This window comes from Leptodactylus fuscus, chromosome 2 (genome assembly GCF_031893055.1).
Source record: "Leptodactylus fuscus isolate aLepFus1 chromosome 2, aLepFus1.hap2, whole genome shotgun sequence".
Taxonomy (NCBI): Eukaryota; Metazoa; Chordata; class Amphibia; order Anura; family Leptodactylidae; genus Leptodactylus; species Leptodactylus fuscus.
The window spans coordinates 75,931,248-75,956,544 of record NC_134266.1 but is presented as its reverse complement, the minus strand read 5'-3'; the positions used below and the strand labels follow the sequence as shown (position 1 = coordinate 75,956,544).

Genomic DNA, 25,297 nt, shown 5'->3' with positions numbered 1-25,297 from the left:
GTGAACAGAAACTTAGCCGGAAGGTAGACAGCTAGCAGGAAGAAAACAGCAATATATTTAATAAAGTGCATAACATCACAGACTATACTGGTGGCCACTTAAATGGATCATGTGGCTTGTAACTAGATTGTACTTTAGATACATAAAAAATTTATAGCTCTTGATGCAAAACAAAATGAGTCTTGCAGTTATATCTGTTGATGGCTAACTGGAATTGTCAAATAAGTCATGTATGCTCATAAAAAACTAATAAAGACAAACATTTGTAATGCACTTTTCTCACACAAGGGATTCAAAGTGCAGGGATCGTTGAGGAGTAGTGAGTGTCAGTGTACAGGTTTTCATCCTCAACAAGGGTCATTTGTTTTACGTGAAGCCAGTTTACCCATCAATGGATATTTTAGCATGTGGGAGGAAACCGATGCAAATACAGGGAGAAAATACAAATTTCATGCAAATTGCCCTTGGTGGATATTAATCCCAGGACCCCAAGAGTGTGAAATACTGAGCTAACAGGCCGATGACCTGACATGCAGAAGCTCTCTGGAGCTATCCACCAAATCATGACAGTGCTCAAATATGGACACCATCTTGTACCAGCTACAGAGATTCACTGGGTGAATGAGGAAATATGGTAAATGTTTGCCATGCAGAGGGTTGAACATCCATTATTAGAGCTTATAGAGATGACAATAGAATGGGCAAAAGTTTATTGGGGAAACTGTACAACTGAAAATTGTCTCTGGCATCCTGTTTGACCACCTGTAGCCTGGATATGAGATGAGATACAGTAGGGTATGAAGCCATACAGGTTCTATATGGTATTCTGCAGCACATTTACCTACAGATGTTGCAGCTGGGCCTGTAGGTCCTGAAAACTTATAGGGAGCTGGTGTCCCAGCTGGTTCCATAAATGCTCAAGGGCAGGCCAAAGAAGTGTGGCAATCTGGCGAAGGTATTCCTAGGAAACCCTTGCAGTGTGTAGGCAGTGAAGCAATATCCTGTTGAAAATTGCCAGTTGAGAGGCAATACATGTTGCAGCAGTAGGTCCTGCATTTATCACTGAGCTGTTCGACCCTTTCATATTGCTACTAGGGGTAACACCGCAGAGACAGGAGTGAGACCTTTGTCTGAGTTGTGGACAAGGAAAGTGCTTATGCTTGTTGGCTGATCAAACAATCCACTATGTTGGTGATCTGTCTCGGCCATCGCAAGTCTTTTGCCTGTGTGTGTGTGAGATTACGTATACACAGTTCATAACAGGTCTACATGGTGGGCAATCTGTAGAAACAACCAACTTGCTTCTGATGGTAAGTTTCCAATGTTTGTCATAGTAAGGAGGCCAACTAATCATATGTCTAGTATTGCAGCTTAGTCCAATTTACTCACCAGCAGAGACTGAGCATCAGAACTGTCACCTGTACAGATAAGCTGATACGCCGCCCCCTCTACTGCTTGGCGGATGTCTTGAAGATCAGACCCTCAAGGATCCAACACTGTTTAACTCTAGGAGAAAAGGCCCATTTTCCATGAGCCGGTTGCTGAAGGTGGTGTTGGAAATGTGTAGATAGGTAGAGCAGTTTAATAATGGTATACAGTATTCAACTTTATATTATTTTAATACAGCAAATAATGAAATTAAACAATTATATAGGTTTCCCTTACGCAATCTTCGCTGTGCAAGATAACCCAAATTAATTTATATGTTAAATGCTGAAGGTGGGTCGTCAAGTTCTACAAAACTTGGGCAAAGGCAGGTATGAGTGTAAAATAAAGTATTAACCACTAGTTGAAACCCCCAACTGCTCAAGTCCTTCCTTCTCGTGTTTGCATACTTGGATGTGACAATGTCATCACAGAAGTCATGTCACATGCCAGCAGCCCAGTAAACACAGTTAGGATAGCAGGTAGGACAGAGTGTTAGTGGTGGATAGGCCGAGGGTTCAACAGGTGAATAAAGCTTTCTTTGTAATTTTACACCATTGCCTGACTTTGCCTAAATTTTGTCCTATCTTAAACGACCCCTTTAAAATAAAGTCATAAAAAAGCAGTTGAATGATCAACTATTTGAAAACCAAAGCGCACACACACACACAAAAAAATCTGCAAGTGGTCTATTACTGATACAGACATGATCCGAGGTAGTGGGGAAGGAAAGGAATACATCAATTGGACGATCGATATGTGATTTGCAGGGGTCAGACACGCAAGGCCCACACAGATCAGCTGGTTTATGAGGTTGCAGTGTTTGGGTGAGTGCCGTGCCTCTTTAGCTGCAATACCAAAGCACAGGGCCTGGTATTGCAGCTCAGGCACATTGACTTGAATGTGAGAACTATTTGACTGATATATGTTATGTCATCAGTACAGGAAAGGGGACACAGTGCTTGTGAGTGCAGCAACCTCTTTTTACAGCTGCTTTGTGAGGGTCACATCTATCAGACCCCTACCGATCACATATCCTATGGTTAGGTCAACAATATGTGGATCCTGGAAAGCACCTTTAAGGAATCGTGCACCAAAGGTAAATTAAATGTAAAATAAAATCTTGTCTTTAACACAACACAGTTAGGTGGTCACAGTAGGAGGACACATAAGAGGCATTGCACACCAAACATTCGATCTATATTAAACAGGAGCTCTCCTGACATGTCCGTTTTAGTAAATACTTGCATTGTCCATGAAAAAACCCATTGTAGAACTCTACATTTTGTCATTTCTCCAGAAAATATAGGACTATACTGACAACTGGGTGTTACCATTCTACTTGTGAATAGGGTACTGCTATAAATATTAAAGTATTTATCTACACTGACCAAGTCATTCCTCTATCCTGTCTGCTATTCCACTTACAGACAATGAATGGTCCTACTATAGCCCGCCTTTAGAAGTAATCGGGAACAGCATTTTAGGAAATTAACACATTAACATCTTGAGAGATGGTTACATAATCTTTAAAAATTTCAAGACACAAGGGACTTTTCACAAAGAGCAATACAGTTTCTGTTTCACAATGTCAACAATGAAGTTCCCAGATGTCACAGTTACCTTGTTATTGAAGACACCGTTATGTACTGTTGTATCATGATAGTGATGTAGCTTAAAGGGGCTTTCCATAAATTTACTACTGATGAACTATGCTATGTTGTCCACAACATATATGTGGGGGGACCTGGGACCGACACTGATCAGCTGATTGCAGGACTGCTGTGCACCAGCTATAACCACTGCATTGTACACTGTGGAGTGCTTATGCCTGGTGACTGCATCTCATTGAAGGGAGTTCAGAGCTGCAATAACCAGGCACATCTAATACACAATATTGTGTTTGTTCCAATGAGGTGCAAGCCCCATAATCCGTGATCAGGAGTTGAACCCCTACTGATATGGTATTGATTTACTTTTATTTTTACCTTTGGAGAAGCCATCAATCAGAAATTCCCAGAAAACCCCTTCAAGATGAGTTATGGAAATGAGCCCAATGTATTACTATCAATAAGAAATAACATAGCAAATAATTATACAAGCTTTGAAACTATGGGTGTATAAATGCACCACTAGGGCAGCACTATTAAAACTGGGAGTAGGTGGAAGGTCAGCCATTTTTCCAGTAGGTATGGTTAGACTTACATGATTTGTACTTGTTACATACATATAAAGCTGTGCATACTCTATTTGTATACATATAGTCATAGGACATAATTGGAGCAATTTATAAAAGTTTTCAAGCCAATTTTCTGGTGCAAAACTGACATTTTCTTGATGTATAACCATTTACACTAAAACAAAGTGCAGCTTTGTCCATGTTTCAGCTCGCTAACTTTGAAAAAAAGAGAACAAACCTGGTAGGGACACATCATCGGAAAAGGTTTACTATAACCTTTGCTAGAAAACTGGCATGAGTTAAAACTGAAATCTCTGCCAGTATCTGAATAGTGTAGACTACAATTCTAGTGTATTCTAGTGAACCTCCCACGAGGAGCCTCTTATTAAACACATCTGCACCCCTCTTAGTAAATGCCCCACCATGAGGCTGTGCCACAAATCCAACACAGAGCGATAAAGTCAGTTTCAATGTTTCTGAAAAAGGTGCAGGGTGCTGCAACACTTTGGTAAAGGAGGTCTAACACCACCAAAACGGCTTTGAAACAACTTCCATGCTGCTGCGGGGTGGTTATTCACATACTGCCTATACCTTTTTGGAATGAAAGTGCAATCCTGTTGCTGGCAAATTCTACTTTAAATCCATATGCAAATGAACTGATCATTGCACCCAGAGGATGGCTGCGCCAGCTGGAGCCCCTGTTATCTTTTATGGTCGCCACCCATGAATCTTTCTGTTTATGGGGTGACCCTGGGCAGCAATAAGCAGTGACCAGGTGCTCCAGCTGTAACTGTCATTCTCTGGGGTGCACCAAAGAGCTAATTTGCTTATAGAATAAAAGTTGAATTTCTCTGCAGCAACATTGTACTTTAACATAAGAAAGGTATATGCAGTATGTAACAGCCCCATATGGCTTGTGAGACTCCAAATACATATATGACCCCAATATATGTAGTATGAAAACCTGTTCTAGGTTACATGTGCACGTTGGGCAACAGATGCAGAGTTTCTGATAGAAATCCACGTTGGGATACGGTAACATTAAGACAATTTGTAGCAAACACTTGAGCCTGAGAGCTCATTGGTAAAGCATTGGCTAATGTCAGTATGTATAGTAGATTAACAGAAGGCCGATCATGTATTTCCTACTTCTAATATCTCTAGCATGGATCACAAGGCATTGTAGTTCATATATATCCTTCTTTCACTACAATCAGATTACTTGCCATATTTCACAGATTGGCATCCCTATACTAATATATGATTACATATGTCGGATGGGGAGGTGAGCGCCACTGTCCTAGAACCTATAGGAAGCATGGGGGGGGTTCCATCTCAAACTAACTTTTGTCATAACCTCAAATCTGCTCTATTCCTCTACAGTTTTGTGCAAAAAATGCCTGTAAAAGTTCCCAGGGCGCTACCAGATAGCGCCCTGTATGGAGAGCCAGAGCTGTGGAAGTAGCCGTGTTAAAGGTGCATTCATGAAGATGACAGATCACACTTAAGTGGTTACTCTGTTGATTTTTCACCCTGTTTTTTCTCAGGGGACGACTTCTCAGTCTTTTTAGGGGAGCTCTTCTGTTCAGCGGCATCAATTGCTGCATGCTCCTTCTTCACCATTTCTTCCAACTCGGCCTAAAACATAAAAAAAAAAGAAAAAAAAAAAAAGAAGTTGAACGATGCAGCAATCGTCTGCAAAAAGGATGTACTGTCACAACCATGTATTTCTCGCTAAAGACAATAATACACCACTTAAAGGGGATGTCCAAGACCATATTTAGGATAGACTATCAATAAACACAGTGTACAGAGGAAGAGGCCGACGTAGTGGCAGAGTTGCAGAATCTTGGACAACCCTTTTAATATATGTTATAGTCAAACACGTAATAATCAAAGTAAGTGAATATGATCTTAAAACACGTGCGATCATAACAAATAACTGTGAGGACATGAATATATAGAAAAGGGGTCTTTACCGTTCCAGTAAACTATGGCATGTCCTTCCACAGGAGGTACAGATGGCAGAAACTATGTCATCACTTAAAAATGACATTTATAGTTATACGTAATACGCTTCAATGATGTATAATAAGTGATATATAAAGGGAACCTTGTTTGGCCTGTGTGTTTTTCACCCAAAGTAACTATGTAAACATGGCCTTGTGATAAGCACTGGTAAGGGATGACGTCCACCACATAACCAGAATCAGTGACATAGTAAGTAGAAGTGGGAATAATAATAATAAAGTATAAAGTGATTATTCAATAAACGTTAAGGGGGTTGGAGAAGTACATGTGACATCCAGGGATTGCTGAAATGCCATAATTTTGGATTTTGTAAACCCTCAAGGGTCTATAGGCACATCTCATTGTCTGTGAGGTGCACAGGCCAGTGCTTCAGTATCAGCAGACTCGACTAGGGTGAAGTGGGCAACATGGGTTAGGTGCTGAAGGTTCATCTAGATTCTAGAATTAAAGTGTGCATCTGTGACATATCCTTTTCATACAGCTAGTTTAGCAAACTTATGCTAAAACCTATAACACAGAACTCCATATCTTCTAAGTCATAATATTCTAACCATCCTCAGCTCATATATTTAAAAACTGCAGCAACACTTCAATGTGCTAAGGTGCATTCTGGCCATTGTCATATATGTAGCCTGGCATATTTATTCAAGTGTAACTAAACTTTCAGACAGCTTTGATTTCTGGCAGTATGTGTGGCATTAATAGATTATATAATATACCGTATATACTCGAGTATAAGCCAAATTTTTGTGCTGAAAAAGCCCCCCTCGGCTTATACCCGAGTCAGCAAAAAAAAAGAAAAGATTTTTTTTTTCTTTAGGGGGGAGGGGGGGAAGGGGTCTATGACCAGCCACAATATCAATGTATAGAATCTCCCTATAGTGCAAAAAAAAAAAAAAGGATTTAAAAAAAATAAAAGTTGTAAATCACTCCTTTCCCTAGAATACATACAAAAGTAGAAAATTACTGTGAAACACATACACATTAGGTATCCCTGTGTCTGAAAATGCCCGGTCTACTGAATATAGGGTATCTGCAGTGCTCCTGTTCCGTCAGGAAGGGGTTAATAGGAGCATTTCAGATACCCTATATTCAGCCAGGCTGAATTCCAAGTGGGGGAAGAAAAAACTCAGTCCTCAAGCTCAGGGAAGGGGCAGACAGACAACCAAAACACCCCCTTCCCTTTCCTAGCACCTACTGCACCCAAAAACTCTGACCATTTTAGTTTTTTAAATTTTCCAGTAGCTGCTGCATTTCCCTCCCTAGGCTTATACTCGAGTCAATAAGTTTTCCCAGTTTTTTGTGGTAAAATTAGGGGCCTCGGCTTATATTCGGGTCGGCTTATACTGGAGTATATACGCTACTTTATTAACAATTTTGGATCATTTTTGTCAAATCCTGCATTTTTCTCTTTCCCTTGTTTCTGTACTGAAAGCTGTTTCTGCCTCTCACTGTATGTTACTGTGTTCGGAGTACGGGTTTGGATTAGGTAGGGGCTGTACACTGTAGAGAACATGAGGATAGGGGAGGGTCACTTCAAACAGTTATATCTCAGACATTATAAAACGTACAAACTTGCTTTATGTATCGTATGAAAGACAAGACTAAGGCTAAGTCCTATCTAAAATATTTCCTGAGATATCACTGGTTGAATACACAGTTAGAATTAGGATATTTATATGCATATATGCTATATAATATATATGATATAGTATCCTAAACCCAACTATGTTTTCAACCAGTGATATCTCTGGAAATAATTTACATAGCACTAAAGAGAATCTCCTCTTTTCATAGGACACAAAAATAAATTTGTACGTTTCCTAATGTCTGAGATATAATTGTTTGAAGTGACCCTGCCCTTATTTTCTGTCCATTTTACAGCCCTGTACTTCTATACACAGTAACATTCAGTGAGAGGCAGAAACGGCTCTTAAAGGGATTCTACCACTAAAACACTTTTTTTTCTAGTTACCACGTCGGAATAGCCTTTAAAAAGGCTATTCGTCTCTTACCTGTGGAAGTGCTCTCCGCCGCGCCGTTCGTTCAAAATACCGGTTTGTACCGGTATGCTAATTAGTTCTCTCGCAGCGATGGGGGCGTCCCCATCGCAGGAGCAGCGATGGGGGCGTCCCCATTGCAGCTCGAAAACCGACCGCAGCGCCGCCTCTCTGGTCTTCGGTGTCCTCCCCTTGCCTCTTCAGCGTCTGTCGGACGCCTGCGCAGTATGCTCTCTGTTCGGCGAAGCTTGCCGAACGTACTGCGCATGCGCGAAAGTGCGGTGCCCGCACTATGGCTGGGACCGCACTTTCGCGCATGCGCAGTACGTTCGGCAAGCTTCGCTGAACAGAGAGCATACTGCGCAGGCGTCCGACAGACGCTGAAGAGGCAAGGGGAGGACAACGAAGACCAGAGAGGCGGCGCTGCGGTCGGTTTTCGAGCTGCAATGGGGACGCCCCCATCGCTGCTCCTGCGATGGGGACGCCCCCATCGCTGCGAGAGAACTAATTAGCATACCGGTACAAACCGGTATTTTGAACGAACGGCGCGGCGGAGAGCACTTCCACAGGTAAGAGACGAATAGCCTTTTTAAAGGCTATTCCGACGTGGTAACTAGAAAAAAAAAAAGTATTTTAGTGGTAGAATCCCTCTAATACAGAAGCAAGGGAAAGAGTGAAAAAAATGCAGGATTTCACAGAAAGGAGACAAAATTTGTGAACAAAGTATATTACATAATTTATTACTGCCAGAAATCAAAAGTTGTCCAAAAGTTTAGTTCATCCCTTTATGGGCTCTTTCACCAAAATTTATAGCAGGCCTATACACTATGCGTGCCCAAGCAGCGTTCTAACAATATCTAGAAATCTTTAATTTATCCATTACAGTCTAGACTGTCAGAGAGTGAAACTTGTTTCTTTAGTTCAGAAAATATATTTCCACAGAGTCCAGTTGTGGCCTACGCCAACGAACAACTAGCGATGCACATGTTGATCTTAGGTTTTTGTGCAGATGCTTGACTTTGGCCACTCATCTTATGAGGCTGCTGACACGGGGGGTAGTTTTATTAATGGAATCTTAAAAATCAGACAGCTTAGAGCTAGACTAGATGTGCCAAGTTTAGCACATCTTTATGTCTTATTTTATACTACTACTTGGTTGGCTTACTTTAGACCTCTTTTAGGGCCAAAACTGCACATTTTTGGTAACCATGAGAGAAGACCTGTCCCCATTCTTTGCTACTTTGTTACATAGTATAGGCTACCTTACTATTTCTTAAATCATTTATTGATAGTTCCACCGGCAGTTTATTATAAAGACTTATCCTAAGTTACTAAAATGAATTCTGCTTTTTTTTTTAATGTAGCTGAACAAATGTATTGTCAGAAGAATAGCTGGAAATGTTAGCACATTCAGACATTTCTCAGGAAGTTGTACACACATTTCCGTTGGTAAGCCTGAACACCTAGAAGGCAGTTACACTATGACAGATGTAATGCCACAGTTACAAGACTGTCTTCCAGTAACCATTGGCTACAAAAATACCCATAATGCTCAATGCTGAAAACTCATGTGATGTCCTGATTTTTTTTTTTTTTTTTTGCAAAAAAGTAAACTTAAATATCACATACCTGTGTGTTTTATTGTATTTGTGAGTATAAATGAGACCTTATATATACAACACATTCAGAAAGTCTTCATACCCTTATTTTTTTTCATATTTTGTTATATTGTGGCTTTGTACTTAAGAAAAATAAAATCATGTTTCCCCCTTGATTCTGCATTCAATACTCCATAGTGAGAAAGTGAAAACAGAAAGTTAGAAATCTTTACAAAATTATTCAAAATGAAAAAGTAAAATCCTGCAATACCATAAGTATTCACACCCTTTATTCAGTACTTAGTTGAACTATCTTTGGTAGAAGTTGCTGCCTCCGGTCTTCTTGGGTATGATGCCAAATGCTTTGCTTGCCTGAATTTGGAGACTCTCTGCCATTCTTCTCTCAAACTCTCTCAAGTTCTGCCAGGTTGAATAGGGACGGTCACTGGATAGTCATTATCAGGTCTCTCCCGAGATGTTCGATGGAGCTCAAGTCAGGACTTTGGCTGGGCAACCAGTGCATTCTGGATCAGGTTTTCATACCTCTGTGCTTTGCTGTATACAGCTTTACATTAACCCTGACCAGTTTCCTTGTCCCAAGCACTGGAAAAACCCCTGACATACCTCTACCACCACCATGCTTAACTGTAAGGATGGAATTGGGCAGGTCATGAGCAGCAGATGACTCACAGAAAAACGTCATTGGTAATTGCATTTTCTAACTACCCATTCATGTTACTTAGTGTAATATAGCGCCTTCTGCTGTTTGACAAATATATCAAATGTACTTCTTTTTCTTTATTTTTGGTGTACTGCTTGCATATGGCATTTTTGTATGTATTGTCTCCTCCTGTCATGCGCTCCACATCTTAAGACTCATTCCTTCTTAACCTTGCTTAGTTTAATAACTTTTCAATAAAGTATCAAATTATGAAATATTTTGCCATTTCTGACTCAGGGTTTCTGTTGATAGGCTTTTAGGTGATAAGTAGCGCCTGGCTTCCTCCTGATATGAAGCGTAGAATTGAGGCCAAAGCTTGGCTTTATCAGACTAGAGCATTTGGTTTCTCACAGTCTGGGAGTGCTTTAGGTGCTTCTTTTTTTTTTTTTTTTTTTTTTTTTTTTACAAACTCCAGTCTTTCATTTCTCTTTTTCTTGTGAGAGCCATTCTACCACAAAGCCCAGATTGGTGAGGTGCTGCAGTGATGGTTCACCTTCTGGAAGTGTCTCCCATCTGCGCACAAGATCTTTGTAGCTCGGTTAGAGTGACCATTGGGTTCTTTAGTGGGGCAGTCAGCTCGAGATAGAGTCTGGTTATTCCAAACATCTTCCATCTAAGACTAACAGAGAGCACGGTGTTCTTAGGAACTGTCAGTGCAGATCTGTGGTAGGTGTCCAGAGCTATTCAATATTAAGTGTCATAGCAAAGGGTCTAAATATTTCTGTCCACGCAAAATTTTAGTTTTTCCTTTTTAATAAATTTGCAAAAAAATTCCAAAACTCTGTTTTCACATTGTGGGCAGTATTGATGGGGAGAACTTTTAGTGCAAGGCCTCAACATAACCAAATATTAAAAAAGTGAAAGGGTCTGAGGACTTTCTGAGAGCACTGTATATATTTATGCACTCCTACAATGCACAACCACTATACACGTTTACCAGTTGAGTCTAAGCTGTAAATATAAACACATACATGTACGTATATGTTGTGTGTGTATAGATAGATAGATATTCATTGTTTAAAGCATCAATGCTAAATATGTAGTAGTCCTATAAAGCAGAAAAATAAACTAAATATAGTTTCTACTATATTTTATATTAATAGCATTAACAGACTCTTTTCTGTGAAATGCAGTCAAAATGATGCTCTGTTAGGGCGGATTCACACTACCGTAATTAAAGTATTATTACCGTATATACTCGAGTATAAGCTGAATTTTTCAGCCCAGTTTTTGTGCTGAAAAAGCCCCCCTGGGCTTATACTCGAGTCAGCAAAAAAAAAAAAAAAAAAAAAAAATTTTGGGGAGGGTATCAATATCAATGTATAGAATCTCCCATAATATAGTGCAGCAAAAAAAAAAAAAAAAAAAAAAAAGATTTAAAAAATAAAAGTTCTTAATCCCTCCCTTCCCTAGAATACATACAAAAGTAGAAAATGACTGTGAAACACATACCCATTAGGTATCACCCTGTGTCTGATAGTGCCCTGTCTACTGAATATAGGGTATCTGCAGTGCTCCTGTTCCGTTGGGAAGGGGTTAATAGGAGCACTGCAGATACCCTATATTCAGCCAGACTGAAAATCCAGTCCTCAAGCTCAGGGTAGGGGCAGACAGACAACCAAAACACCCCCTCCCCTTTCCCAGCATCTACTGCACCCAAAAACTCCGACCATTTTAATTTTTGAAATTTTCCAGTAGCTGCTGCATTTCCCCCCTAGGCTTATACTCGAGTCAATTTTTCACCATTTTTTGTGGTAAAATTAGGGGGGTCGGCTTATATTCGGGTCGGCTTATACTCGAGTATATACGGTATTATTATTATTATTATTTTATTTATTTATTAGGAAAAAGTCACACCTGCAGAACTTCATTTTCAGTTACAAAAGTAAACAAGCATGATGGAAGAAAGCTTCTGTCATGTTTTTTTTTTTGTTTGTTTTACCTTAGAGTCAATCTAAATGGATGCAGTCAGAACTTCCTGGTGAATTAATAAAGGTGGCACACTGTACAGTATATTTAGGAAGTGCACCATGGACACAAGTGCTATAAACTCTGATGAGGACAATGGGTTAAACTGTCTATTTGAAACAGTGCCGGGTCCTTGATCAATGTACCTGGTACTACAAGTGAGATTATCTTTTCCACTGGAGGAGTCTGAACCTGTCCTGAAATGAGTAACAGCCTACGGATGTTTCGTGTATATTCATCTTTACATGAAAGTTATTTTGCATATTTTGCCACAGAACACTGCCGGAAATCCACCTACTACTTAGATCCAGAAACAATCAGAATGTAAAACCAAGACAGGGAGCAGAAGTCTGCGAATTGACTTGAGATATAACTATAGTGGTGTATCTTACACTGTAGGGCAGGGGTAGGCAACATTCGGCACTCCAGCTTTTGTAAAACTACAACTCCCAGCATGCATATTTGCTCTGCTGTTCTTGGACCTCCCATGGAAGTGAATGGAGCATGTTGGGAGTTGTAGTTTCACAGAAGCTAGGATGCTGGAGATTGCTAACCCCAGCTGTTGTGTTATATCGTATACTTCACATTCATACCTTCCATCCTAAGAAGTCAGCTAAAGCAAGGCAACCATCATCACAATTTCCAAGCCAGGCCACATCCCTAAAACAAACACAAGTGACAATTAGAGCTGTGTAGATGCACTGACAGCCTATGAAGGCATTATTCAGTACAGCTACACATATAGAACAATCTGAAAATATTACATAAGCATATGTCAATGAGCTGTTACAGGATTAAACATTTTCATCATTTCTTGGTGATACTGTATTAACACTTAACACACAGCCCTTCATAGAAGTAGCACGGATATTAAACCTGGCTAAACAAATGTTATATAGCTTGACAAGTTTTGACCGTCAGGCAGCTGAAACCGCTGGTTACCAGCTGTTTTTTTAGGCTGTCGCAGGCCACTGCAATTATTATCAGCAACAGTCAAATTATAGCATTACATGGTCAGGGCAAGTGGGAGCTGCTATCTGTAGTGAGTCTCCACTCTGACTCATATAGGGTGAGGGATCCGCTCTATGATGACTATAGACTTATACAGTCATAAGGACAAAAGTTGGTCAAAGTGAACAATTCCTTCTGGGCAAGTGTACTAAAGACTTCAGGATAGTATATAGAAATGGTTTATCACCTGTAGGCTTTCTCTGAGTCAAAGTCCATGCCTCCGCCCAAACCGAGAAGTCCAAAAAACGAGTCTCCCTGGGGTCAGAGAAAGTAAAAAATAAAAACCTAAATTAAACTTAACTTAGAAAAACTGGTAAAAAGCAGCTTCGCTCTCCAGTTTGTCTCCCGTACCTCTCCAGTTTTCTCTTTGTTGATCAGCAGACGGGGAGTTTTACTGGGCACCCTGGAGAGAGAAAACACTGGTTACTGCCGAGTTTGGGTTATTTCCTTCTATAAATTGAAGTGTGTATGAACAAACTATTTAACATAACAATGGTAATATGACATAAGCGTTTCACTATAAGCGACGCTACATTACATATTGTCTAAATCCACTCTATACTAGTATTTGGTATATACTCTAGTTAGCTGGTGTGTTGAAAAACTCATAGTGCCCATTTTATTAGGGACAATGACTAGTTTATTTTCCTATTGCTGTGGCCTACTGCCGCTCCCCACTTCATTGCAGGGAACTCAGTGCCAGTAAGGGGTGGGGTTCACACTTGCGCTCTTTCTGGGGTTTGTGCATTCCGCCAGGTTTCCGTTTTCAGTACCAGCAAAACTGGACAGGAGATGGAAATCCGGCGGTTAGCTTTAAAACCCATTTACTTGAATGGGTTTGTAAAGGTGACTGTCTGTGTCCGCCTGCTTCCTGTCCACGGGGAAACAGGTTTTTTTTAGCCAGACACAAAGTCTTGCAAATCCGACTAAAAAAGCGGTTTCCCCGCGAACAGGCAGCAGGTGGACACAGACAGTCATCTTTACAAACCCATTCAAGTGAATGGGCTTTAAAGCTCCGGGTTTCCGTCTCCTGTCCAGTTTCGCCAGTGCTGAAGATGGAAACCTGGCGGAATGCACAAAATTAGGGGATCCCTTAAACTATTAACCACAGCGCCAATCAGATTGCAGCTTTGTGATTCAGATTTCCAGTAAGTAAATCTTACCGTGGCCCGGTCATCCTTAAGGTATGAGTGAACAGCAAATGTTTCCACTTGCTTTTACAAAGATGTAAAACAATAGTAGTAAAAGGAAGTGAAGAAGAGAAAGTGGAAGTGTTCTTATATTCTTAAATAAAGGTATTTCTACATTTCTGACCTAAAAATTGCTCCTTTTCACTCAAACCTTAAATGTAAAATCCTAGCAACACAACTAACAAAAATGAGTTTTGTTAAAATGATAGATTTAGAAAATTACACCTAAATCACCACATCATAAAAATGGTTATTAAATACAGTACTATACAGTATATGCAAGGGGAGGCAAAACTTACTTGCCAATAAGTGAGGCAAATGGCTGCACCTGAAGAGAAGTTCCCATCACAATAAGGAGATCAACTTTTTGGAAATCCTAGTAAGATAAAGAGTAACCGATTCATATGTTACAAAGCATTTCCACTAAAAATAAATAATGGTCATATATGAGTAAATCAGGAGACAAAGCAGTAGTTTGACATGGGTTAAAGGGATTAAAATCATAAAGTGATACTCTCCTCTTCTTTGCCACAGACCAACAGCAGGATTCCGTTCCTCTGAATTGGTTTAAGGTTGCAGTATTCCGGCAACAGAGTCATGGGCTTAAATGTGGCTGTTGCCATGAATTACAGGGCCGCTTTAACCATAGGTGCAACAGTGCAGCTGGCCCGGGCCCTATGGTTGCAGGGGCCCCCTCAGCTGCTCCGGATCGAGTGTGACAGTCCCAAATTTCGGGTGATGTCCTGCTCTTCCGGGTGGCAGTCAGGTAGAATACCTTAGTGAATAGTATTATTCAGCCTTCAGCTGATTTGTCTGCGGCAGGGAAGCGCAATGAGCGCTAGGCCGCAGACATTACAGTTGGAGCCTGCCGGTCCACAGGAACATGGTTTGGTGAGTATTAATTTTTTTTTTTTTTTACGTAACACTGGGGCAGGGGAAATTAAGTTATGGGGTGTATTCGGGGGCCCACTTTCAAAACGTTTAATACATTAAAGCCCTGAATTACTAGGCTGAGCAGTCATGTTCTGTAGTTCATCTGTAGCCAACACTTCAGAGTCAGAAAATCTGCACTGGGGCACTGACAACATGACTGCAGTGCTGGAATCAGAGCCCACTTGTTTACTTGCTTTTATTTTAGCCCCTTTTTCCCAGTTTGAGAAAACTGATCCAAGAAAGTGTAGTCAAATTAGTAGTAACTTGGAAGGGGTGCTGCATGGCCAGAGCCACCAACCCATCAGATTTCTGATCATTTACACCAGTTTGATGGAGCAAATGATGCCGAAAGCTATAATAGTTCTGAGCTGGCATACATTTCGGTGCAGGTGCATGACCCAGCAGAGGTTCCTCCTGATTTATACGGAGGTCTGCTCCTCCTCATAAATCAGGCACAGGAGATGTGAAGACTGGCAGTTATCTCCACTACACTTTTTACCACTATCACATCTTTATCCTTTGACTGTAAATCATCTATTAAACAAAAGTACACAATAGCAAAATGTGAACAAGAGGATCCAAATTGTGGGACTGAGCTAAGAAGCATGCACGATCACCTCCCATGGACAAAGATGGCAGACATAAGAGTGAACACCAGAGGGTGCCACATGAAGTACGTACCAGTAACATCCAGAAACAGATACATTTTTTGTGTTCAATGATGCCTGATCTAACATGGTTCAGTAATGTGTATCTGTGGGATAATCCCTTTAAGAATGCATTCACATCATCTTTTTTACATTCCTGGGGTGCAAAAATCAAATGCAAAAGAATGGTCATGTGTTTACATGGCGTCAATGTAAAAAAAAAATAAAAAAAAATGGATATGTTGATGTTGGGTTTTTCGGGGTTTTTTTTTTTTTTGAATGGCACAAAAATATTGTCAAAGAAACCCAACGTCTGTTTGTTGCATCTGTTATTTGCCTGTATTAAACAGATTTGCTAATCGGATGTCAGAAACAAGACGTGAATGCGTCCTTACATGTGTGTTTGTGACCTGTACCTAGCTAAATATGTTCGTTTATATTCCCCCAATCTTCAGTATAAAACAAAGGAAAACAAATGATGACAATTACAACAGAAAGGCAGTTTACTCCTCTTGCACATTGTAGTATACCCACAACTTACAGATTTTAAGGCAGAGAAGAATCGGGATGGCAAGCTTTCTCCGAAAAACACAATATCTAAAAGGAAGCATACACTAACATTACAGAATGATCTCACTATTATAATGTCAGTAGAATGTTTTTTCTGCTGTTTTACTTTTCTCTCCAAACTACAATTATACTATATGACCATTAAGGTTAATGTACAAATTCATCTTTGAGAAGACTCTGAAACAGTCAGGACGTGTGACAGGATCTAGATCAGAAGCCGTAAGTATTTTACATGCAGTTCTGGATAAAAATGATACTGTAAAACACAACCAGAGAACAACTTGTAAAGCAATGGTCAAAATACAAGACCATTACACAGATTCAGCCGATTCTCTTCTCACAGTTTTGTAATGCAGTTTCTGACCACACACGGTTTTACAGGTAAAACATATTTTAAAAAATGTGCTTCAATTGTAAAAAGTGAGCAGCCAAAAAAGGTATCACTACCACTGTGTGCACTATAGGTAAATAGTATGTAAATCACTTTGCATCTGAAATGTCTTACCTGGTTTAACCAAGCTACTACACTTATCACATTTAGGGATCAGATCTGAAAAGATCTTTTCTAAAAAAGAAGAATCAAAATAAAATCATATTTACATGACATTCAATAAAAAATTACAACAATTAAAATATTACAACTTGTATTGGATCAGATCAAGTTTATCTGAAGTACAGTCCATAAGCTCACACTTTATTGATTGCTTATGGACGTCTTGTTGATGTAAAAGTTAGATGCTGGCTACCTGCAGATGTCACTAGACAACATTTACATTTACCGTATTTTTCGGACTATAAGACGCACTTTTTTTCCCCAAAATTTGGGGGGAAAAGAAGGGTGCGTCTTATAGTCCGAATGTGGCCGCAATACAGACTCGGCATCCGCTGTAATAGGAAGGCGGATGCCAGGGAGGGTTAGACGCCAGCACATGTGCCGGGGCCTGAGACATCGCTACACTCCTGCCCTGCATCAAGCCAGCAGCGGCAGGAGTGATGCTGCTATTCCGCTCCTCTGTCCCTCCCCGCAATAGCAGCATCGCTCCTGCTGGCTTCATGCAGGGTAGGAGTGTAGCGATGTCTCAGGCCCCGGCACATGTGCCAGCGTCTAACCCTCCCCGGCATCCGCCTATTACAGCAGATGCCGGGTCTGTATTGGCGGCCCCTTCCCCCCCCCACCCAACGTATAAACTCAGGGTCACCTGAATAAATGTCTGTGCCCGGGGCTGGGTTGATATGCCGGGTTCTGGTGACAGACTCACTCATTACATTGTAAAGGTGATTCTATAGTGTCCAGATGTTGGAGCCCCATTTTCATGTAAATTGCTATTTATTCATGTGCAAATGAAGGAACCATGTTTTGGGTGTGTGCTTTAGCTTGCATGATAAATTTTATTTCAGGAACACCAAATGTTAAATTAGAGGAACTTGTGGGGGGAGGGGGGGCTCTCCAACCCAAGAAAAGCCAAACAAATCAAAATCCATTGCACTCTCAAAAACATTTGTTGTTTGCATATCAGTATTTATTAGTAACAAACAATTTTCCGCTTGGCAATAAGGCACAAATGTCAATTACAGTATATATTATAATAAATTATTTGCCCGTTGATACATTTTGGTAACAATCAGACCTTCTTGGGATGGGTCAAAGTTACAGAACATCCATATCATGTGCTTTGGTCTCAGCTTTAGATTCCTTGGCAAATGACTAAACTATGCATGACAAATGAGGCTCCAAAACAGAATCATAGAAATACATTTAGAAATTGTAGAATCTTCTCTACAAGTTCCTGTCATTAGATTTCTACCCTATTTACTCCTGACAGACCGCCTTAAGACTAAAATCTTAATAGGGAATTTGAAACTCTGTAATAGATAAAATGGAGCTTCAGCCATTATTGAGATATATTAAGAAATTCATGAACACATCATTTTGCAACTAAAATAACAAGATGAATCAATTTACTACCTTTCATCCAAGGAAGTGGATATTCAGCTCTACAGAAAGTTCCGATGCAGTGAGAGGTGTGGAAAGTTCCGTGAGCCTCAACTAAGTCATCAGAAGTCAGCCCGGCCACTCGCTCCAATGTGTCTATGTTCTATGTGAAGGGAAAAACTTCATCATGTCTATGTAGATATGCACAGGTACTGAATGCAGAAGACATTGTGATACCTGAGTGTAACAACGAAGAAGCAGACCCTTCTCTTTCATCAGCCGCATGAAATAATGGCAAATAGTTGGCTGAAAGAAAAGACAACATTTTAGTGAGAGATTATAAAGTAAAGTCAATGAAGAAATAACTATAAAAATAAATTCACAGGTTAAGACTAATGCTATGTGAACATGAATGTTCAGTCACGTTTACCCTTCCAAATTTTAAGGGGGTGGATAAAATGATTGAGCCAAAAAATGCTAAAGAGAATATGAGAAAATGCATGTGAGATTATACTAGATCTCCTCCATGTCTGGCAAGGATCTAGTACATAGTGAACAACACGCAGCAGAGCGCCATCTCATTTGCTAGGCCTACAGACTCCACAGCCTTCCTTCCAGCCATGACACATGCTCAGTATTCCCAATGACAGTATTATAAGTGGGTCAACCATTATCATTCTCACTTATGTTTTGCCAGATCAAATAACCTGTGTCATAATAACATAAATACATATCTCTTAACATAGGGCAGCGGCCTGTGGTTAAAGTAATACCAATGAGAAGGTCAATTGTTAGAATTTAGGGCTCAGAAGAACCATGTACCTTTACTGAGCTAAAGAGAGACCAATGTGGACATGTTAAAGGACTGGATTGTTCCACAGATAAAGAAAGATCTGCCAAATGTATCAGTAGGAGGATCGACCTCCACATTTCCATTTGGATTGGATTGAACTCTACCAGAATACTGGATTGGGCATGCCAGAAACAACGATTCACCAATGTGCACTGGTCACCACAATCTATACAATTTAAAGGGATTCTACCATTAAACTACCTTTTTTTTCTAATGAACACATCAGAATAGCCTTCAGAAAGGCTATTCGTCTCCTACCTTTAGACGTGGTCTCCGCCGCGCCGTTCCGTAGAAATACCGGTTTTAACCGGTATGCAAATGAGCTCTTCGCAGCAATGAGGGCGGGCCCCAGCGCTGAAACACAGATGAGCGCATCCCCATTGCTGCCCAAGAGCTCTTTCCTGCGCCACCTCCTTCTTCTGCAGCAACTCCGCCTCTTCTGGCTTCTCTTGCTCTTGTAGTTCTATACACGAGCATAGTGAGGCCACCCCAAAATGGCCGCCGGCCGGCTCCTGTATTGAACTGCAAGAGCGGCTACCCAAATGGCCGGCGGCCATTTTTGGGTAGCTGCTCTCGCAGTTCAATATAGGAGCCGGCCGGCGGCCATTTTGGGGTGGCCTCTCTATGCTCTTGTATAGAACTACAAGAGCAAGAGAAGCCAGAAGAGGCGGAGTTGCTGCAGAAGAAGGAGGCGGCGCAGGAAAGAGCTCTCGGGCAGCAATGGGGATGCGCTCATCGGCCTTTCAGCGCTGGAGCCCTCCCTCATTGCTGCGGAGAGCTCATTTGCATACCGGTTCAAACCGGTATTTCTACGGAATGGCGCGGCGGAGACCACGTCTAAAGGTAGGAGACGAATAGCCTTTCTTAAGGCTATTCCGACGGGTTCATTAGAAAAAAAGGTAGTTTAATGGTAGAATCCCTTTAAGACAATGCATAGTGGAAACAACGGAGTCCGTATCTGAGGATATACTGACACAGATCTTGACAGAACTGGACTACAGCTTAGACATCCGCCATGTCAACAATAAAAATCACATTAAACAGTTGTAGAGTATAGATGAAACCTGGATAATGAGTATGTCTCTTTCATGTTAGTAAATTTGTGTTATATTCTCTCGGTTATTAATAATGAGGCTATCATTTTTCACCATTCTTTTTTAATCATTCGGTACTGTATCAGCCTTTATTCCAGATGGAGCACAAATCTGTCCAATGTCAAAAGATGAAACCAGATATGGAATTAAGTGTGCGCACTGCACCATGTAGAGGGGGTGACAGTTTCTGAATATATCTCACATGGACTAACCTTGAATTGTCCTGGGTACAGCTCTCTAGCCAAAGCAAAGAATGGTTCCGGGTTTTGCTAGAAAAAAAGACATGATAAAAAAATCAACATAAAAACTCACAAAGTAACATTATTAACGTAGTCTTTACACCAAACTATGTGTGTATACAATATTATCAATGTCAAAGAGAAGGTTCCACCACTTGGGACTCTATCAATCAGGAAGGAGATTGGTTTTTTTACTCATTTGTACATTGAAATCTTTACCTGTGCATAGCACGCCTCGGCTACACTGGTTGAGAGGAAAATTTGCAAGGCATCTTGACCCATAGAGATGTCATGACTGGGGATGGGGTGAATTTAGGCTGGGTTCACACTCGAACACACAGGAGTTTTTTGGATCGGAATTTGGCGCGGAGGCATTCTGCTCCAGATTAGGCCCAAATGAATGGGCCTAGATGGGAGGAAGGTGTCGTGAGTCGCCTGAAGAAAGGGGATTCCGCATCAAAATCCGGCCCAAAAAACCACGTGTGAACCCAGCCTTACAAAAGTTTTTGTCAACACCTTCATAGCACCTTTAAAAGGGATGAACATTATTAGAAAAACATGGCTGCTTTCTTCTCCAACCAGCACCACACCTATCTACAGATTCTGTGAGGTATTCCAGCTCTGGCCCACTCAATTCAATGGCGCTTACAAGCAATACCTGTGGACATGTATCGGGCAATTTCTAGAAGAAAGCAGCTATGTATTTCTAATTCTGAACATTTATCTCTGTTACAAATACTGTTTTACTATAGTAAATGTAATGATAATTGATCTTTAAGTTCTAGGGAAGCCTCTGGCCTATAGAAAAGGAACCTTTGTATTCTTTTGATCAGTACTTCATTATTTATTGTACATGCCCCATATGATGATATACCATGCTTCTTTAAGGCATACTATACTAACTTCTTGCACTGCAGTCTCCTCTTTGTTTCTGAAAAGAATCCATCTTGATTTTTAGATTATCCCTATGCTACTGATCCCATGATGCCTCCGCACAGCATCACATGACCTGCTGGAGCTGGAACCATTTTTGTCTGCTGGGAGTATACAGCGATTATATTTTCCTCTATATTCTCCTAAATAAGCTAAGACACCATAAGGATACACTCAAGGAGGTTGTACTATGACTTGCTTCATTATAACTGTATGACAGCAGTCAGTCCATTCATCAGCAGTAACCTTAATAGAAGTTTCTGTCCACCCACTGTAAAATTTGTGTTGTACATTTCATGCAATTTAATGATACAAGAATTGTTGAAGCTGGTTATGGCTCACACATAGCTTTTACAGCTTCAAATAGAAAAAGTGTGTCACCAGAGCCTGGCTAGGTAACAGCCCAAGTCTGATACATAAGACAAAGAAGTAGCAATAAAAACAAGAGGCAGCTACAAGAAATACTATAATACTTTTTTGTTGTGTGCAGAGTGTCCCTTTAATACATAAAAAGTGACTACGTTAGTATAATTTACCTATCGTTCTCTGTGACTGTGCATAAATATTCATCGGTATTACCTTGAAGAATCCAACTTCAAATATGGCTTCTGGATATGGCAAGTTGTATTTCTGTAGATTAGCGTACAAGCCACTACCTGGCGAACGAAAATCAGGAATTCCTGCAGCTATGGAAAGAGTAGAAGGGTGATCAATAGAACAATACAAGAAAAGGAATTCCTACCCAAAGTCATTATTATGAGAGCTTAAAGGATTTGTCACATGAAGACATCCCATGCTGTCATAGGCCTATGCTGCATCAAAGGATCCCACTGCATAGGGACGTGTGACGTGTTACCTGAGGATTAAGAAACATCCGTGGCAAACACCACCGTCGGCATGTTGGCCATAAACCTCTCCTGGCCTCTGTGAACCAAAGTTGTGATCACCCTGGTGATGTGGTTAACCAGCAACTTAGCAAATAGTTTGACAACAACTGTCAATATGACAACAGGGAGAGAGTAGGATCCGCGCTCAGAGGTCGTGCAAAAAGGGTCGGAGATAGATCATGTAGATGAGAGAAACTTTATTGTAATAAACACAGTACAGCACAACACGTTTAGGGTTAAAAGGAACCCTTTTTCAAGTGCAAATTCAAAGAGGTTTTCCAGAAGCAGATAGGGATATAAGCTGGTAAGTTCCATGTTTTCCAGGATCTTTACCAAACTTGCGTATCAAGTGACAGATTTTTAATAATGGTGAAAGCAGGATGTCAGCATTGCATACCAGGATATCAAGATGTCTTGCAGGAATGTTAATATATCCATCATGGTGAGCCAAGTCTTATATTTGAGGAGGAAAAGGTTATCCTTCTATGCTAGTTTTTCTAAATCTATCAGCACAAGGGAGTGGACATCCCACATGGGCTGTAGGAGGTGTCAATGTATTGATGTTGTGGTACATGAAAGATATTGAAGGAAGCAGAATCCTGGACACCCAGACCTCAGGTCCAGTAAGTATTACGCTAGGTTCACACCTGCATTCAGGGTCTCCCTTCTGTGGTTTCCGTCTTCTGCATGCCAGAAGACGGAAACCACAGACCGGGTCCGGCCGTGAGCGTTTTATGCTCTCCGCCGCGAAACCGTTTTTTTTAATCCGGACACAGAGTACTGCATGTCCGACTCTGTGCCCGGATTATAAAACCCGGTTTCGCAGCGGAGAGCATAAAACGCTCACCGCCGCTCACGGCCGGACATCTCTCTCACCCATTCAAATGAATGGGTGAGAAAGACTCCTGCAGGTTTCCGTATCCTGCTCTGTTTTATGCAGGAAACGGAAAGCTGCATAACGGAGACCGGGCGCAGATGTGAACGAGCCCTTAGTGGGCACACCACATGAAAAAAGTCTGAAAGCAAAAGTGCATTGTACACTGCATTTAAAGGGGTTGAGAAGATTATTTAAAGTATAACTCCCATTTTATTTATTTTTTTTGCTATTGTATTGGGCGTATTTGGTGAACATTTTTGCCATATACTTAATTAACCTATCCTTTTAACAAAACAGTTTCTAACATTCTCCATAGCAACCCTCTATCTGAGCTGTTACTGATATCTCTGTTTTTCTTACAGCTACGACTTGGCAGCATATGTAAGCGGAGAATCTCATCTTTCACAATTTTTTTATTTTTTATTTTTTTTAACCAGTAATACCACCCTTTAAAGTGACCACTCCCTTTGGTAAATGCTACAGCTCTACATATTGCACTGAGCACAGGTGTACTGGATAGACTCTCCCTTGCAATGTTTAGAGCACTGCTAATGGGAACTTTACAGCCTGGTTTCTATTTAACTGAAGTTAGATTGGTGAACTTTTTGTAAAATACTTAAATTAAATAACCTAACACTACCTGACACAACAGCAAAAAAATAAATCTCCATTCTCCATGTCAAAGATGTCCATAGGTCTTTGTATTTGTGGTCGTGTTTTAAAAGGGGGTGGTTTCTTGTACCTCACAGTAGTTAAGAAAAAAAAAAAATACGCATAACCTTTAAATGTGGAGGTTGGAAAACACATAATTTAGATTGATATTAAAGGTTATTAGATGAAGAAAAATCCTGGCACCATTTATTTCTAATGCAAATCATTTTTAAATTTTATATTCCTAAGCTAACTTCTGTATTTTACACTTGGATGTCTATTATGCAAGCACATAAAGGGAAATACACATACAAATACTCACATGTTGAGATGCCTGCTCCAACCATGAACACCACATTCTTACCTGCAAAGCATACATAGGGATTAGGAAATATGAATATCAATGGTGGTCCAGATCCTGACACTGACTGACAATTAGCTGACCAAAGAGAAACCCCGCTCCCTTCATTGTTTCCTAGGTTCCATACATTTTGTGGTGAATGAATCTGAGCTGCACAGAGCACACGTACAGAGCTATGCTTATCAAAGAGAAGCTGTCAGCAGTAAATTTGTTATAAACCTAATCCCAGGACCTTGTAGAGATGATTCTACATTTTCCAAATATGTCTGTATTATTCACCTTTGGAGCCTAATTTTCATGTAAATCGTCATTTTATTAACAGAAGGTGTATCTTAGCTTGCCTGGTGTAAGGTCTCAGTTCTAGATTCCCACGAAAAGTACTTTTCCCCATCATTTTCATAAGAAGAAAACTACAATTTACATGAAAATTGGGCTACAAAGCTGAATATCAGAGGCATATTTGGAAACTGTAGAATCACTTCTATAAGGTACTACATTGGGCTTAGAACCACTATACTGCTGATAGATGGCTTTAAACAATAAAAGGGTGGACTGCTGATCGGTGGGGGTGCTGCCAGTCAGATTCAATGATCTGACACTTTTGGCCTAGGTTACGAATAATTGATATAACAATTCTGGATAAACCCTTCAAAGGAATACTCAAAAAATGCTAACAAAGTTCACAAAAGAGACTCAGGTCCTGCACAAGGCACAACACAATATATTAGATGTCTCTACAGTGGTTTAAGATTTAGTTTTCTACATACAGTTAGGGCCAGAAATATTGTGACAGTGACACAATTTTCGCAAGTTGGGCTCTGTATGCCACCACATTGGATTTGAAATGAAACCTCTACAACAGAATTCAAGTGCAGATTGTAACGTTTAATTTGAAGGGTTGAACAAAAATTTCTGATAGAAAATGTAGGAATTGTACACATTTCTTTACAAGCACTCCACATTTTAGGAGCTCAAAAGTAATTGGACAAATAAACATAACCCAAACAAAATATTTTTATTTTCAATATTTTGTTGCGAATCCTTTGGAGGCAATCATTGCCTTAAGTCTGGAACCCATGGACATCACCAAACGCTGGGTTTCCTCCTTCTTAATGCTTTGCCAGGCCTTTACAGCCGCAGCCTTCAGGTCTTGCTTGTTTGTGGGTCTTTCCGCCTTAAGTCTGGATTTGAGCAAG

The 25,297-nt window shown here is 40.5% G+C and overlaps 1 protein-coding gene across 4 annotated transcripts in view; it reads right to left on the bottom strand.

Moving 5' to 3' along the window:
* Positions 1 to 1,600: 1,600 nt before the first annotated feature.
* The window catches only part of SIRT2 (sirtuin 2), a 47,571-nt gene continuing 23,874 nt past the window's right edge, over positions 1,601 to 25,297 (bottom strand). For all 4 annotated transcript variants that reach the window (XM_075264030.1, XM_075264028.1, XM_075264032.1 and 1 more), the window contains 12 exons: positions 24,063 to 24,104; positions 21,905 to 22,011; positions 20,366 to 20,422; positions 18,444 to 18,512; positions 18,240 to 18,369; positions 16,779 to 16,838; positions 16,245 to 16,300; positions 14,423 to 14,499; positions 13,285 to 13,336; positions 13,121 to 13,188; positions 12,516 to 12,582; positions 1,601 to 5,242 (listed from right to left, as the gene is read on the bottom strand). In XM_075264030.1, the coding sequence (XP_075120131.1) occupies positions 5,117 to 5,242; positions 12,516 to 12,582; positions 13,121 to 13,188; positions 13,285 to 13,336; positions 14,423 to 14,499; positions 16,245 to 16,300; positions 16,779 to 16,838; positions 18,240 to 18,369; positions 18,444 to 18,512; positions 20,366 to 20,422; positions 21,905 to 22,011; positions 24,063 to 24,104 (911 nt within the window). In that variant the 3' untranslated portion in view covers positions 1,601 to 5,116. The remainder of the gene's footprint in view (positions 5,243 to 12,515; positions 12,583 to 13,120; positions 13,189 to 13,284; positions 13,337 to 14,422; positions 14,500 to 16,244; positions 16,301 to 16,778; positions 16,839 to 18,239; positions 18,370 to 18,443; positions 18,513 to 20,365; positions 20,423 to 21,904; positions 22,012 to 24,062; positions 24,105 to 25,297) is intronic.